Below are 17,500 nucleotides of genomic sequence, written 5' to 3' on the forward strand. Positions count from 1 at the left end.
TTTTCATTATTATATTAGAAAAAAAAAAAAAAAAAAAAAACTTTTATTACATTAACTTTTTTAAATATAAAAAAATAAATATATTGAATATTTTATACCACAAGAATATATAGATTATAATGGTTTTTCTTTTTTATATTTTTTTAATTAACAACGGTAAAAAATTGAAAAGAAATATAAAAAATAAATTAATATTTGTATATATATATGAAAGAATTAAAAAAAAATATTATGAATTTATAAAAGAAAACAAGATTATTTTAAATAATATTTAAAATATAATAATAAATTAATTATGAATGTGTATATTATTATGAAAACTAGTAGAATTTTAAGTACTTCTGACATTCATTTATGAATTTTTAAAAAATTATTATTTCAGAAGTTATTTAAAATAAAAAAAAAAAAATTTTCTTCTAAATTATTTAAAATATAATAATATAATTTTTAAATTGATAAAAAATTAACATTTAAATTATTAAATGGTTATATAAAAAAAAAAAAAAAAAAAAAAAAAAAAAATTTAATTTACAAAATCTTTAACTTATATATGAATTTTTTTTCTTTTCTATTTTTCATTAAAAGATCTTTCAATTTGTTCTGATATAAAACAATAATTATTGTCAATAGAATATAAATATATAAATAAATTTATATCAAGTTAAATTGTAACTAAAAAGAAAATATATTAGAAAAAAAAAAAAAAAAAAAATTATCGGAACGATTTTTTTTTTCTTGAATAGGGAAAAAATATGCACACCGGAAAAAATGAAGAAAAAAATTTCGTTAAAATGAGAAAAAAAAAAAATAATACACACATATTTATCTTTTATCATATATTATTTTTACAAAATTCTAATGTTATATTTAAATGTAAATCCTTTATATATTTGAAAGTTTTTTTAATTTTTTTTTTATAATAAAACTTATTTAAACATTGTATTCTATAAATATATTTTAAATAGAGTTTTCTCTAATTAAAAACTTAAAAAGAGATTATAAAAAAGTAATATTATTTTAGATATATCTTAGTTTTGTAAAAAAAATATTTATAATTTTTTATATTTTTTAAGCTTTTTTTTTTTTTTTTATAAAGTTGTGGTAGTAAAAAATAAAATCTTTAAAAATGTTTTAAATATTAACTTTTTTTTTTTTTTTTTTAATTAAAATGAAATATATAAAAAAAAATATAACAAATATTCACAATAAATATATAAGTATTTAGGCATGTGTATCTCTAGTATTAAATAAAATAACGTGTAGTGTTTTCTATTAATTTAAAAAAAATGTGCTAACCCTTATCTATTTAGGGGAAAAATATATAAAATACAACAATATCTAGAAAAAAAAAAAAAAAGTAAAAAAAAAAATATATATAATCTTTCATTTTTGATAAAATTTTTTTTTTTTTTTTTTTTTTTTTAAATTTAATCACCTGCTTTCATTAATAATTATGAAATTAGAAAATTTGGGTATAAAAAAGAAATCACCTTTTTCGTAACATTTTTCACTTTCTAATAATATTTTAATTTTTTCTCCTTTATCAATATAACCAATCTAAAATGAAAAAATAAAAGGATAGTATAATTACATAATTGTAATATAAATATAAAAAAATAATAAAGAAAATTGATTATTTTATAATTACTAATATGCTTTCATAACTATTATTAATAAATTTTTCATCAGGATCAATTTTAATGCAATATAGATTAATATCCAATTTAAAATAACCAAAATTCTAAAAATAAAAAAAAATAGTTTTTAAATTTTATTATTTTATTTATTTTATTTTTTATTGTTTTATTTTTAAACCTTTTGAATACGTGGTAGGTCTATAGATAAATATGAATATTTATAAAAATTTTTATCTGATAAAAAAATATAATATGGATATAGTTATATATTAATTATTTATATAAGACAATTTTTTTAAGTTATATATTTATTGTTACCTCTCATATAACTATTAAATGGATATACTAATGAGAACTTTATTTTATTTAAATGTGTATCATATTTCTGTTCTATAGGGTTATTATTCTTTAAAATAATATTTTCATTTTTTTTTATATTTGGAGTAATTTTTTTTTTTTTCTTTTTTTTTATTATTGCACTTTTATAATTATTTTTAAATGTTTTTAAAAAAGCATTTCTAATAACAATATTTTTATCATCTTGGAATGAACTTAATAATATTTTATTATCTTCATGTTTTAAATCCTTTTTTTCTATATTTTCCTTTAGACTAATTTTATTTAATAAATCATACTCTACATAATTATTTCCTTTTTCTCTAGAATATTTTTTTTTTTGTTCATTTTTTATATATATTGTATAATCGTCTTTTTTTGAAATTATATTTTTATAACTTTCTAAATTGTCACTTTTATTCATGTTTTCAAGAATTTTTAAGTAGATATTATGTCTGTTAAAATTTTTAATAATTTTATTTTTATCATTTTTATTATTATTTGTATATGATTGAAGTGAATTATTTTTATTTCTATCATTTTTATTTTCATCATTTTCATTTACATTAATTTGAAGTGAATCATTTTTATTTTCATCATTTTCATTAATATTAATTTGAATTGAATCATTTTTATTTTCATCATTTTTGTTTTCATCATTTTCATTAACATTAATTTGAAGTGAATCATTTTTATTTTCATCATTTTCATTAATATTAATTTGAATTGAATCATTTTTATTTTCATTATTTTTATTTTCATCATTTTTATTTTCATCATTTTTGTTTTCATCATTTTCATTAATATTTGTTGAATAAAATAAATCATTAGGATTTGCATTATTATTTCTTATACATATATTTATGCTATTTTTTTTTACATTTTCTTTGTCTAATTCATCTTTAATTTTACTATTATTATTATTCTGTTTTTTAGTTAAATTATTAATTCTTTTATTATTTTTATCTACCTCAGAAATTTTATTTTTTCCTTTTTTATAATTATTATTATTCTTATCCTTATATTTTTTTTTTAATTTATTATTCTCATTAAATTTTTTCCTTTTTTTTTGTTTCTGTTCCTTTTTCTGTATTTCATTTTTCCTTTTTTTTTTTTTTTCTTGGTATAAATTTTTTTTTTTAATTTCACTTTTTAATTCCTTTTCTGTTTTTTTTTTTTCCTCATTTTTCGAAATGAATGATTTTGATTTTTCCTTTTTTCCTTTCAACGAAAAAAAATTTAAATTCACCATAGATAATTGATTATACATTTTATCTATTTTTCTTTCTTTTTTTTTTCTCTTCATATATTTCATTTTTTTTGTAATTTTTTTATTTTTTACAGAAATTATTTTTTTTTTCTCTGAATTATTCTCTATTACATTTTCTTCTCTATTATATTTACTATTAATCTTATTATAATTATAGTCATTCCTTTTTTTTACATTATTTTTTTTTTTTATTTCATTTATATTTATTATGTTTTTATTTTCTTTTATCTTATTAGTTTCATTTATATCCTTTTCGATTTCATTTTCTCTCATTTTATTTGTTTCATTTATATCCTTTTCTATTTCATTTTCTCTCATTTTATTTGTTTCATTTATATCCTTTTCGATTTCATTTTCTCTCATTTTATCAGTTTCATTCATATCCTTATCGCTTTCATTTTCTCTAATTTTATTCGTTTCATTCAAATCCTTTTCGATTTCAATTTCTCTCATTTTATTTGTTTCATTTATATCCTTTTCGATTTCATTTTCTCTCATTTTATTTGTTTCATTCAAATCCTTTTCGATTTCATTTTCTCTCATATTATTTGTTTCATTCATATCCTTATCACTTTCATTTTCTCTCATCTTTTTAGTTTCATTTATATCCTTATCGTTTTCATATTCATTAATTTGATTTGCTTCTTTTATTTCTTCATTTTTATTCTCGTAACTGGTATTACTATTTATCACTTCGGTGAATTTATTACTATTTTCTTTTTTTTCTATAGGATCATCATAAATATTTGCATCATCAAAAAACAAATTAAAATCGTTAACTACAGAATTATTGCATTCATAATCCTCATTTAAATTATAATATTCTTTTGTGTTATCAAACTTAGATGTCTTCTTATATTCATTATTTATAATATTACAATCATCAGATACATTATTATTTTCTATAACAACGTTATTTTCTTTAAGCGAAACATGATTATCTATATCATAATTCATTTTATTCACATTTATATTTTCTTTAACTAAATTGCTATCTTCTTCATTATTTTTAGAAAATAATTTCTCTCCCTGAATTTTATCCATACTTTTTATTAATTTTTTTTTTTTTTTTTTTTTTATGTAATTAACAATATTAATGAATTTTCTTCTTCTTCTCTTTTTTCTATTATAGTTAACTGTATCTACTTCATTTTTAATTTTATTTTGATCACTATTATTATTATCACCTCTATTAAAAATTGGATTATATTTATTATCATTTACTATTTTTTCCTCTGTCTTATTATCATTTTTTATATTATTTTCTTCTTCAATATTTTCATCATAATTTGGACTTTTATCATTATATTCCTTTTCTTTTAAGTCAATTATATCCTTTAAATATATATTCTTATATTCTATTGGTCCAATAATATGCGGAGATAAATCTTCTAAATTTTTGCATTCGCTAAATCCTATAACATCAATTTCTCCTGTATAAGGATTTCTTTCAGTGATTTCTCTTTCACCAATCCAATAACGTAATGTTTTAATTCTATTTCTTTTAGGATATCTTCTAATATTTTCACCTTCATTTTCATTTCCCCTTTCTTTCTCTTTTTTTTTTTTAATTTTTTTTTCTATTAATTTCACTTCAACACTCTTCTTTCTTGGTGTTCTATTTATACTTCTAGAAAAATCAAGTGGAAAATCTGTTTGGCATTCTGTATCCTTTTTTATTTCCGAATATTTTTTAGAATCATCTAAAAAAGAATCTCTATTTATATTTTCCTTCGATTCATTTAAATCTGATAATTTTAACTTTGAACCAACATACGAATATTTACTTTGATTTGCATCATTCATAAAATTGCTATTTACATCATTAATGTTATTTTCATTTATGTCATTCATATTATTATTGTCAACATTTTCATTTATACCACTTGTTCTATTATTTAAATTAGATTCATCATTATATAATATTTCCTCATTATTACAACAATAATATTCATCTAAATGCACTGAATCTAATAAATCAAATGCATTTTGATTATTTTCATTATTTATGTTAAATTCTTGCTCATTTTCCAATTTGTCTTTATCTGAATATGTATCATTATTTAAATTTATTTGATTTGTTATATCTACTTTAAGTTTTTCTAAGAATATTTTGATTTCATCATTTTCTAAATATTCTTCTTTTTTATAATTTACTAAGTTTAAACACTTATTACTTTCGTCATAATTTAGAATATTCTTTTCTTCATCGTTATCATCTAAGTCTCTCAGCTTTTCTTTTGAATAATTTCCTTTTTCATCATTTTCTATGTTATTAAGACATTCATCATTATTTATACTTTCACTATAAAGAAAAATATCTTTTTTCAATAAATTTTTAGAAAAACCAAAATCATAGGTCTTTAAATTTTGTAAATCATGCATTTTTAAATTATATAAATCATACATATTATTTTCTAATAATTTTTCATATCCTCCCATTTCATAGTTTTTAACCACTTTTTTTTTATTTTCTATTTTATGTTCTTCTGTTTCATTCGTTTCTTTTAGATCCTCTATATCATTTTCTTTTCTTATTTTATCAATTTCTTTTTCATATCTCTCATTATCTTTGGTTTTAAAACCTACTAAGTAATTTTGTACTTCATTTTCATTATATTTTTTTTTATATTTTTCATAGCTACTTCTTCTAAAAATTTTTATCACATTTTTTTCATCTTTTTTTTCATCTTTTTCTTCATCATTTTCTTCATCATTTCTTCTTTCTTTTTCCTGTACAATTTCTTTTTTTTTTTCCGTATCATTTAAAATTTCATAGGAAGTTTTCAAGAATTCTTCTTTTTGTACATTATTAGTACTAGAAGGAATATTTTCATATTCATCCATCATTATTTTTGTTTTCTCATATTTTTTTGCCAAAAAATTAAAATAATCTTTATCCTCTTTACTAGATAGATAACTTTCATCCTTTTCACTAATTTTTTTTAAACTACTTAAACTATTTATTGATTCATTATAATCACAAATCTTACTGGAGGATGATTTATTTAAAATGTTATTTATTTCTATCTTCTTTTCTTCATAATTATGCTTGTTCTCTTTTTTAGAAAAATAATCCTCATCATCCTCTTTTACATAAGTTTTATTTTCGATACAGTAATTGTCATTATGATTATCTATATTTTCTAATTTATTTAATACATTATCTACATTTTTACAGTAATTATCATATAACGTATCTTCATCATTTATACTGTTATTTTTAACTTTATTACAATCATCGTGTTCATTTTTTTTTCTTTTTTTCTCAGAATTCAAATCATTTTCTATATAAAATTTCTCGCTATCTTCCATCTTTTTATTATAAAAAATATCTAACTGATTAAAATCAATAGGGTTGTTTTTAACTTCTTTATTATCACAAATGTGATCCAAATTGTTATCATGTTTTTTATCACTAGTGGAATTTTTTTGTATTAACTCATTATTATCATTACCACTGTTATATGCTAAATCAGTATTTTTGTTCTGCTCTTCATTTTCTTCTATTTTTTCCTCTCTATAAGATATTACATTTTCTAGTCCTTTTATATCTATGTGTGCATTTTTTTCTAATGATTCTAAAAAGCATCTATCATCATTTCTAGAATAATAACAATTATTTATATTTTCATTCTTTTCATTCTCAAAATAATTTGTATTATTTATTTTCCTTGGAGTGTAAGTATTTCTATAAATTGGACTGCATAAATTATCATTTTCTATGTTCTGCAAATTAGTTTTATTTGATAATTTTGTTCCTTTATAATAATCGTCATAATAATACATATTTTCATCTTTTTTTCTATTTTTTTTTATATAGAAATTTTTTAAAAAGGTTCTATCTTTTAACGTAAGTTCATCATAACCAATAACATGAGAATTGTATTTTGATATAATATTCTTTTTTGCATTATTTTTTTGATAATAGGAAATTGTTCTTTTACGTGAATTATTAGAGTTTTTATCAATTATAATATTATTTAAATTATTACCATAGAAATTTTCTTTTTTTCTATGAAATTTTAAGTAATGACTTCTCTTGAAATCATTGATGTATTGATTTTTCATTTTTTTTTTTTTAAATGAATTTTCATATTTTCTTAAATTTTCATAAGAATTATGCAAAATGTTATTATCTTTTTTCTTGTTTCTTAATGAATCATATATAGTTAGAAAAATATCTCCATAATCTATATGCTCAATGCTTAATGAACCTTTTTTACCTTTTTTATCCTTTGCTTTATTTAAATTATGAGTATTTATATCAGCAATACTTTTACAACATATTTGATAAAATCTGTCATTTAACTTTTTTTCAATATTTTCATCATTCACATTTGCCATAGATAAAATTTCTTCAAAATTATTTATTACTCCTTTATTTTTAATAATTATAATATTTATTTTTTCCCTAATATTTTCTTTTTTTTTTTTTATATTATTTTCTTCATCACATTTTGTAATAATGGTTGATGCACCATCATCAAGATAACTTTTTAGGGAATTTTTTTCAGAGTCTTCTTTGTTACTTTCAAGGTCTTGCAAAAGAAATGGTATTTCATATTCACAAATACTATTATTTCCATTACTCTCAGTAGATTTCTCATTTTCTTCAGTATTTTCTATTAATTCATTTAAATCATATCTATTTATATAGCAGTACGAGTCATCTTCATTTCCACACTTACTTTGCATCATAATTTATAATTTAAAATTCATTTAAAAGAATCATTATATAAATGTATATTATTAGAAAAAATAATAAAAAAAAAAAAAAAAAAAAAAAGGTAAAAAAAACAATAATGTAAAATAAAATATAAACAGAAAACTTTTCCCTTGATCTTTTTATTCTTTTACTTTTTTTTTTTTTTTTTTTTAATATTTTAATTATATAAAATAATTTTTGTATTAACTAGTTTTAAAGAAAAAAAAAACAAAAAAAAAATTTTATTTTTTTATAAAATAAAAAAGAATAACAATCAAGCATTTTTATATTAAAGTGTTTTAATATATTTTAAATTAAAATATATTAAAATTATTTTTTTTTTTTTTTTTTTTAAATTACGTGCATAATTTTTTTTTTCAGTGCGTAAGTATTGCAACATTTTTTTTCAACCAGAAAAAGAAAAAATCATTAAATAAAAAATTTTATTTTATTAACTTTTTTTTTTATTCCTTTTTTTTTTTTTTTTTTTTTTTTATCATTTTTCCTGTTTTCATTTTTTACAATTATTTGCAACACTACGACATTTTGAATATACAAATAGCCATTAATTTTAACAGATTATTATAATTTAAAAAGAATAAGAAATTATCACATCAATAAATAAATTTTATATTAGACCTTTTTATAATATATTAATAAAATATTTTGTCTAGCTTATTATTTAGGACTGTTAACCAAGAAAATACAAACAATTATTTGGATTTTATCATTCTTTTTTTTGTAACATATATATATGAAAAGAAAAATATGCAACTGCACTGTTTAAATTTTTTTTTTTTTTTTTTTTGTGTAATAATTTATTTTAGGTATTATTAGGAAATTATTCGTAAGTATTTAATTTTAATTTTCACTGTTTTTTATATTATATATTATTGATATACTAAAAAAAAAAAATCCCTTTTTTTCTTTTCAGTTTAAAAGTATTGTTTTTCATTTATTTCATATATTACAACAAAATTCATACGGAAAAAAAAAAAAAAAAAAATTTCCTTGTATGTACTGTTCATACAATTTACTGGGAGATAAAAAGTTGAATATAAAATTAAAGAAAAACAAATATACATAAAAAAGGAACATATACTTATTTTTAATTATACATATATATATATATATATTTTTTATTTTTATTTATTGTTCCAAAAATTCAACTAATAAATAAATATAAATAGTATAGGGTTTTTATAAAATATATGATTGTATTAAAAAAATTCTATTTTATGCTTGCAATTTCTCTACACTATTCATTTGCATGCACACTTTAATTATTAAGAATATAACACTAAAATATATTTAATAAAGAGATTATTAAGAATACAATAAAGCTATATTTTTTATTTTCATTAAAAAAAAAAAAAAAAAAAAAAAAAAAATTTAAGTGTATTTTATATTTGTTTAATTTATTCTAAGCACATATATTTACTTATACGTTGTATTTTAAAGTTTATTATAATTTAAATCTTAGTATAATTATTGTAATACATATAATCTACATTATTTAAATGAATTTTTTGAGAATTATTTCCATAAAATTTGCATAAATTATTTATTAAATACATATTTTGGTTATTTAAATAGTTAGTATAATTATTTTTTGCATTTCCTATATAATCATATATATTACTTTGTAAATTATTCATATACGGAATTAAATTATTCTGGTAGTTAATAACTTCTTTATTGAAATTATTAACATTATTATTATCAAATTTAAATTTTTCATTTTGATTTGATATATTATTCAAATGATATAAATGTTTTTTTTGATTTTGTATATTATATAAATTAAAATTGTTGTAAGAATTTTCCAGTAAGTTTAAAAATGGAGATTCAGTACTATTTTTTCCAGTACAATTTGTATTATTTATTTTGTTATCAATATAAATGTGTGTATTTTTTTTCTTTTTTTTTTTTTTTTTCTTGCTCTTTTCTTTTATCATATTTACAGATTGATCATTCTGAATAGGATTATTTTTATTATTATAAATTTTTAAATTATTATTTAAATTTTTCGGACAAGGATCATTGAAATTATTTATTTTATTACAATAAAGATTTTCATAATCAGTATAATTCATTTTATAATTATTTAAGGTATAATTATGGTTGACATTATTCAAAGGATTCCCATATTTTAATACTTTATTATTATTATTATTATTATTGTTATTATTATTGTTTTTTGATACTTCTGATTTATTCTTGTAGGTATTATCCTTGCTGAGAGGATTATTGAAGTCATTTTTAAAATTGTATTTTTTAATTTTCTTAAAATTGATGCTCCTATTATTTTCTTCCTCTTTTAGGACACATAATTTTTCATTAGTATTATACTCTTTTTTTTCATAATTTGATTTGCTATTACAATTGTCATTTTCTTTTATTTTAAAATTATTATTTTCACAAATGTTTTTATTTTTTAAAGCTATCTTACCACCCTTTATAGTATTCTTTAAATTTTCTTCGTCTTGCAATAATTTCTTTTTTAATTTTCTGTAAGTTTTTTTTTTTTCTTTTTCTTCTTCAACAATATAATCATATTTGAATTTTGATATAATGTCATTTTTATACATATATTTTATTAAATAGAAAAAAACTCCTCCTGTACTTCTTTTACCTTTTTTATTTACCAAATCTATACCACCATAATTCTGAATCAATATAGTTTTTTCCAATAAACTTAATGAAATATATACTCCTAATGCATCAACTACTCTTTTAATTTGATTTTTATTTCGTTCATTCAAAACAGTACTAATAGTCGTTGTCAAAATATCTTTAATCATCTTGTTGTCATTATAGAATTCTTTTGGATCCATTTTATTATCATCATTTTCTCCTAATTCATTATTTTCATATTGTACATAATTTACTTCCTTATTATAGCATCTGGAATTATTATTTTTTTCATCGTGTTTATCATTATCTTCACTTCTATTTTTTTCATTATTTTCGATTTTATGTTCACTAACAATTTCATTTTCACATTTTTCAGAGGTTTCATTTTTGTGATTTTCAACATTACCATTTATGTAATGATCAATATTTCCTTTTTTATCTCCATCAATATTTTCATTCTCATATTTATCATTAACTTCTCCCTTAGTTTTTTCAAGGTTTTCATGATTTAAGTTTTCTGAATCAAGAGGACAAAAATGTTCATTCATATATTTAGTTAAAAATTGCTTAATGTGTTTAAATTTTTTAATATGTGCAATATCTAATGGACTCATATTATAAATATCTTTTTTCTGAACGAAACTTTTATTTTCTACTAAAATTTTTACATTTTCTAATACTCCACCTAAACAAGCTGAGTGTATAGGTAATCTATTATGCACATCAAATATATTAACATTTGCTTTTTCTTCATAAATTAGGAATTTAAGATAATCCGAATTATTTCTATATGCAGCATAATGAAGAGCAGTTCTATTAGATAAATCAATGTCATTAATTTGTGCTCCATATTGAAGTAATAATTTTGTTATATCTTTGTTTCCTTTAATAGCTGCAAAATGTAGGCACATACTTGCTGTAATTTTTCCTCTATTTGGGGATAAAGAATGTGGCAATAATGCATATATATTGGCATTATTCTTTAATAATAACTCTGTTATATCTTTATGCATTTTTGTTATTGCAATATGTAAAGGTGTCCAATGTTTATAATCAGATACATTAACCTTTGCACCATTTTTGATTAGCAATTCACATATATCAAAATATCCACCTGCACATGCATAATGTAAGGCACTTCTACCAATTTTGTCTAAATAATTAATATCAGCTTTTTTTTCAAGGCATTTTTTCACAACAGTTATATTATCTAAATATGCACCATGTAGTAAAGCTCTGTTTATATCTGGTAGACTTAAACCTGGAGGTATTGTTATGTTAATTTTATTATTTTCCTCAAACAAATTATTTTCATCTTTTTTATTTTCAATATTATTTATTTCCTCGTTTTTTTCATTTTCTTCATTTATATTTTCTTTATTTTTTTCTTGTTCACTATCTTGTTTTTTTTTATTTCCACTTTCATCTATGTTTTCATTCAATAATTTTTTGAATTTATCATATTCTTCAATTATATCTTTATTAGCATCTTCAAATATTTCTCCAATATTTTTTTCTATTGTTTCATTCATATTTTTATCATTTATAAATGGAAAATTATTATTTTCATCTTTTTCTAATGTTGTTAACGTATTTAAATTTTCTTCATCTATTTTTATTTTAAAAATATTTTTGAGTTCATCAAAATTTTCATTTATATTATTAGAAGAAAATTCACCCAGAATATTCATTAAATTTTTATTACCATAATTTTTTACACAATAATCTATAAACTTATGTATTTCATGATTAATTTCGAAATCTTTTATTTTATCTTTCTCATTTGTTATATCTGTAACAATCTGTTCATTACATTTATCTAATATATTGTTGTTTTTAGTTTTACCATATTTATCTTTTTTATTTTGTAGGTGATTTGCTAAATTTTTTTTTTTGCCTTGATATATTTCATAAGGTACTAAATTAATACATTTATTAACTTTACTTGTTTGATCAAACTCTTTACTTTTTTTTTTAATGAAATCATTTTTTTCGCTTGCATAATTATAACCTAAATTATTCTCATTTTTAGAAATACTTCTATAATTTTTGTAATTTTTTATTTGTTTACTATTTTCTTGAGTCATAAAATAATTCATACTTATTCTATCCATATCATTTTTATAATTTTTTTTTTTTTTATTTAAATTAATGGCATATTTTTTTGAAGTGGATTTATTCAATTTAGATTCAATATTATTATCTAATTGTTCAAATTTTTTATTTACCTTATGTACAGTTTTTTTTTTACTTGTATTATTAACTATTTTATTCTTTTTTTCATATTCGAAATTTGTACTTACTTTACATGTCTTATTAATACTATTATTAGGTACCTCTTGTTTTTTATTAAATTCATAAACTTTATTTTTTATTTTATTTTCACATCCACGTGATTTATATTTATCTAAATTACAATAATTATTATATATATTATCATTATTATTATTACTGTATATGTTGTTCAAATTATACATTCCTTGTAATTTTAACATATTTTCTAATAAAGTGTTTTTTTGCATATCATTTGAATAGTAAATATTACTTACACTATTATTAATATTATCTATATATGGCAGTTCGTAATATTTGTTTAAATTATAAAAATTTAGTGGGTTATATATAGAATTTAAATACGCATAGCTATTAATATCGTAATTATATTTTGCATTTGCACCCTTTTGAGTTTGTATGAAGTTTTTTCTTAATTGATTATTTACAAAATTCATATAATAATCAGCATACAAACGATTATTTGAATTTGCATTAACTTTACTATTTAAATTGTTAATATATAAATAATTCATGTTATTTTTATCAACCATATTATTAAAATTTTGAAGTTCTTTGCTCAAACTACTACTTAGCATATTATTTGCTATATAATTAGTATTTATTATCTTATTATGATATTCATTTTTATTTTTAAAAGTACTTAATTCCTTTTTTCTATTTTTTTTTTCTTTAAAATTGTTAAATTGTTTGTTTGATTCATTTTCTCTTTCTTTTCCTTTTTTTTCTTTATGTATTAAATCGTTAAAATTTTTATTTTTACTGTTATCATTAATAGTAGTAGTTGTTGTAGTGATTGTTGTAGCAGTAGTAGCATTACCGTTAATATTATCTTTGCTATTATTATTAATATTTTTATCATTCACACTTTCATCATTCACATTTTTATCATTAATACTATTATTATTTTTTATATTATTTTCATCACAATTATCTATTTTTGTATCTTTATCTATTTTTCCTGAATTATCATTAACTTCATTTTTCTTTTTCTTTTTTTTTTTTTTATTCTTTTTCTTTTTCATTTTAACCTCAATAAAGCTATTATTTTCAATTATATTTGCATCATCATTATTGGTTTGTTTCGTAGATACTTCTTTATTTTCATTTATTTTTAATGATGTGTTAACATTTTTCTTTTCTTCTTTCTCATTTGATACACTTTTGTTTTTATTTACATTTTCATTCTTTACACTTTGAAAATATTTTGTTTTTTTTTTTCTACAATAAATATTATTCATAGGCATAAAATGTTGGTTATAACTCTTTTTTGAGTATATATATGATTGGAAGTTGTATCTAGTATTAATATTTTTAACTAATTTTTCTTTGTTCTTTTTTTTATTTATGTCATTAAAACTATTAACTTTTTCATTGGTTTTCATTTCATTTAAAACAAATGATTTACTGTTCATTTCAGCATTATTATTATCATTATTGTTGTTATCGTTCCTATTATTAATCTCACTTATGTCGTTTTCTTTTTGCAAGTTGTTTTCTGTTTCCATCGTTTCTTAAATTAAAATCATGTTAATAATATTTGTTATGTTTGTGTAACATTTATGTAATAAAAATGTTAATGCATTTAAAAAAATATACCACTATTATAATTAATCATAAATTTAAAATTACTTTTTCCTTTCTTTTTTTTTTAATTAAATTTTTTCATAATCTTTTTTTTTGAAAAGTTGTATTTATTCATTTATTATACTATTTTTCGTAATTAACAGCAAAATTTAAAATATTCAGGAAAAAACTGTTTTACTTATTAATAAAATAAAATACCTTATATTTATTTAAAGTGTGTTCAGAAAAATAAAAATAAATTTTTAATTATCAAATCTTTATTTTAATTGTACAATTTTATTTTTCATTTCCAAGGAATACAGCTAAAAGAAAGTTGTAAAATACAAAGCAAAACATTTACAGTATTTTTTTATATCCAACTTAAAAATGTAAATAAATATATGCATGAAATATAGTCCCTTTTTTTAACTTAGTATATAAAAGATAATGAAATTTAATATATGTACATGTTCATACTGTTTTTATATTTTGCTTTTTTTTTAATATCTCGATAGTTTTTTTTTATCATTTTTTTTTTTTTTTTTTTTTTATTTTTTGCATGTGCGCTAAAAAATATTTATCATAAGCTTTTGATTAAATAGAAGTATTTTTAACTCATTAATAAAAATATATACTATTATATATAGGAAATATTCTTGTTCATAAATTATATATGCATGTACATTTTTTTTTTTTTTTTTATTCTATTTAAAATTAAGAATTATACTATTTTTTCTAACTAATTAATAATTTATTAACATACACTTATACATTTGTTTCTTATTCATAAAGAAAATGAGTAGTTGTATTTGCTTAAAAATAAATAAAAGAAAACGTATATATTTATTTAATTTCAAAGACTTATATTTGTAGTATTTGTTATATCCCAAATAATCCTCAAAAAAAAGAAAATAAAAACATAACTTTAATTTTTTTTTTTTATTTACATTATAATAATTTTTCTTAAACTATATAAAAGTGTATATTATACATTAAATATTCCTATTTTACAGAAATAAATTCATAAGTTATACTTTCGTATTCATATTTCTACATAAAACTGTCATTTAACTAAATACCATTTATAACGAAATAAAAATCATTATATACTTAGAATGTAGTAAGTACTGATATACTTAAAAAGTATATAAATTATCCAATTAAATTAACAATTACTAAAAAATCCTTATTTCATTATCTTAAATTTTACCAATTAATTAAATTTAAACAAAAAGAAAATTTTTTTTTTCTCAATTTGTAATAAATGATAAAATAAAATAAAAAATTAAAAAAAAAAAAAAATTAAAAAAACAACATGCACAAAAAGCCACATATACATAATTATGCATCGAACTTCTTTAAAAAAAAAAAAAAAAGGATTGTGTTATCTTTATAAACTCAATATGCTTCTTTTCAAATTTATGAAATATATTTAATAATTTATTTTTTAATAAATGGTAAATTTTTCTCTGATGTTTTATTAAATTCAATACATACAAAAATAAGTTAATACATTATTATTTTTAAAATGCTAGATCGAAAGCTCTAAATTTTATTTCTAGGAATAAAAAAAAAAAATCGAAAGATATCAAAAAATGAAATGTAATATAAATTAATTTTATTTATTACATTAACATGAAAATAAAATTATAAATGTATATATCATTTAATTTAATAATTTAAAGAGTCCATTATTAAGGATAAAAAAAAAAAAAAAAAAAACATAAACTCGAATTTTTACATGAAATACAATAAAATAGGAATGAACTTAAATTTTAATAATTTAAATATAAAAATAGCATAAATTATTTAATTTAATGAAAGTATTCACATTAATATTTTAACACAATGAAATCGAGATGTTTAATGAATATATTTTCTTAAATTTAACGATAAATATGTTCAATATATTTTCATAATATAGCAAAAAAATAATACAAAAACATATCTAAATATATACACTTTTTTTTTTTTTTATTTTAAATTAAATGCTTTTATTACAAAACATATGAACCTATTTAAATTATTGAGAATAACAATTTTATAACTAATATTTTTTACTAAAAAAGAAAATTATAATAGCAGTGATAAATGTTTAATTAGTATTAGCATGTGTAATAACAGAAATATTCATGTTATTTTTTTTATGATCCTAATATGTATGTTGTTCACCCACATATTTTGTTATGCTTACATTATTACTCTTTTTATATATAACTGAAATAGTAGATTTACCTACCTACATTAGAAAATATATCAAGTTTAATTGTGTATATAAAGAAATAGCAATTATCATATTTAATTTGTAAGAAATACTCTCATGGAAAAAATAAAAAGAATAAAAAGAAAACCAAGAAAAGTATTATATGAATTATCTACATAAAACTAATTATATATAATTTTTTGAAAAAAATATTTTACTTTTTTCTTTTTAGGATTTCAATAAAAATATATACTGAATTATTATAAATTATATTCAGTATAAATTTTTATTATTTGATTTTTTGATATTAAATTTAAATTTAAAAAAATATATTTATTTTTAAATTATTTGATAAATAATATTATTATTCTTCAATTAGAAAAATAATATAAGTTTTTTACAAATAAACTTAGAAATAAACTTTTTCTTTCTTTCATGTAATAAAAAAAATGTAAAATCCTTAGAATAATTCAAAAAATTGTAAAATTATAAAATTTATAATTGTATTATTTTTACGAACGAAATACCGTTTTTCATTAATATTTTCAAAAAATATAATCAAAAAGATATATTATGCTTTATAGCATGAATTAAAAAAAAAAAAAAAAGGAATAATAGGTAGATAGATAAATAGATATGTGAATATCCCATTCCATTTTAAAAATGCATGTTTTAATAAAAAAATATAAATTATTCAGAACTGTAGTATTTAAAACAGTGCAATAAGATAATTTTTGCTTAATTTTTTTCTTTAACCACATTTTATATCTTCTTTTTTTAAAATATAAATTGATAACATACAATATCGTACTAAATATAAAAAAATTCAACTATTTAAAAAATAGTAAAGT

The 17,500-nt window shown here is 17.9% G+C and overlaps 2 protein-coding genes across 2 annotated transcripts; both read right to left on the reverse strand.

Moving 5' to 3' along the window:
• Nucleotides 1-1,298: 1,298 nt before the first annotated feature.
• On the reverse strand, nt 1,299-7,941 carry SEA1 (schizont egress antigen-1, putative; the record flags this gene model as incomplete). Its single annotated transcript, XM_028673597.1, has 5 exons — nt 1,299-1,338; nt 1,436-1,557; nt 1,649-1,741; nt 1,816-1,871; nt 1,956-7,941. The coding sequence occupies 5 exons, from the start codon at nt 7,939-7,941 to the stop codon at nt 1,299-1,301; spliced, it is 6,297 nt and encodes a 2,098-aa protein (XP_028530034.1).
• A 1,482-nt stretch (nt 7,942-9,423) lies between these two features.
• Nucleotides 9,424-14,388, reverse strand: PGAL8A_00481100 (conserved Plasmodium protein (10b antigen), unknown function; the record flags this gene model as incomplete). The annotated part of the gene is made up of 1 exon (XM_028673598.1): nt 9,424-14,388. The coding sequence occupies one exon, from the start codon at nt 14,386-14,388 to the stop codon at nt 9,424-9,426; it is 4,965 nt and encodes a 1,654-aa protein (XP_028530035.1).
• Between the last annotated feature and the right edge of the window lie 3,112 nt (nt 14,389-17,500).

Source organism: Plasmodium gallinaceum (genome assembly GCF_900005855.1).
Source record: "Plasmodium gallinaceum strain 8A genome assembly, contig: PGAL8A_v1_141, whole genome shotgun sequence".
Classification (NCBI taxonomy): Eukaryota; Apicomplexa; class Aconoidasida; order Haemosporida; family Plasmodiidae; genus Plasmodium; species Plasmodium gallinaceum.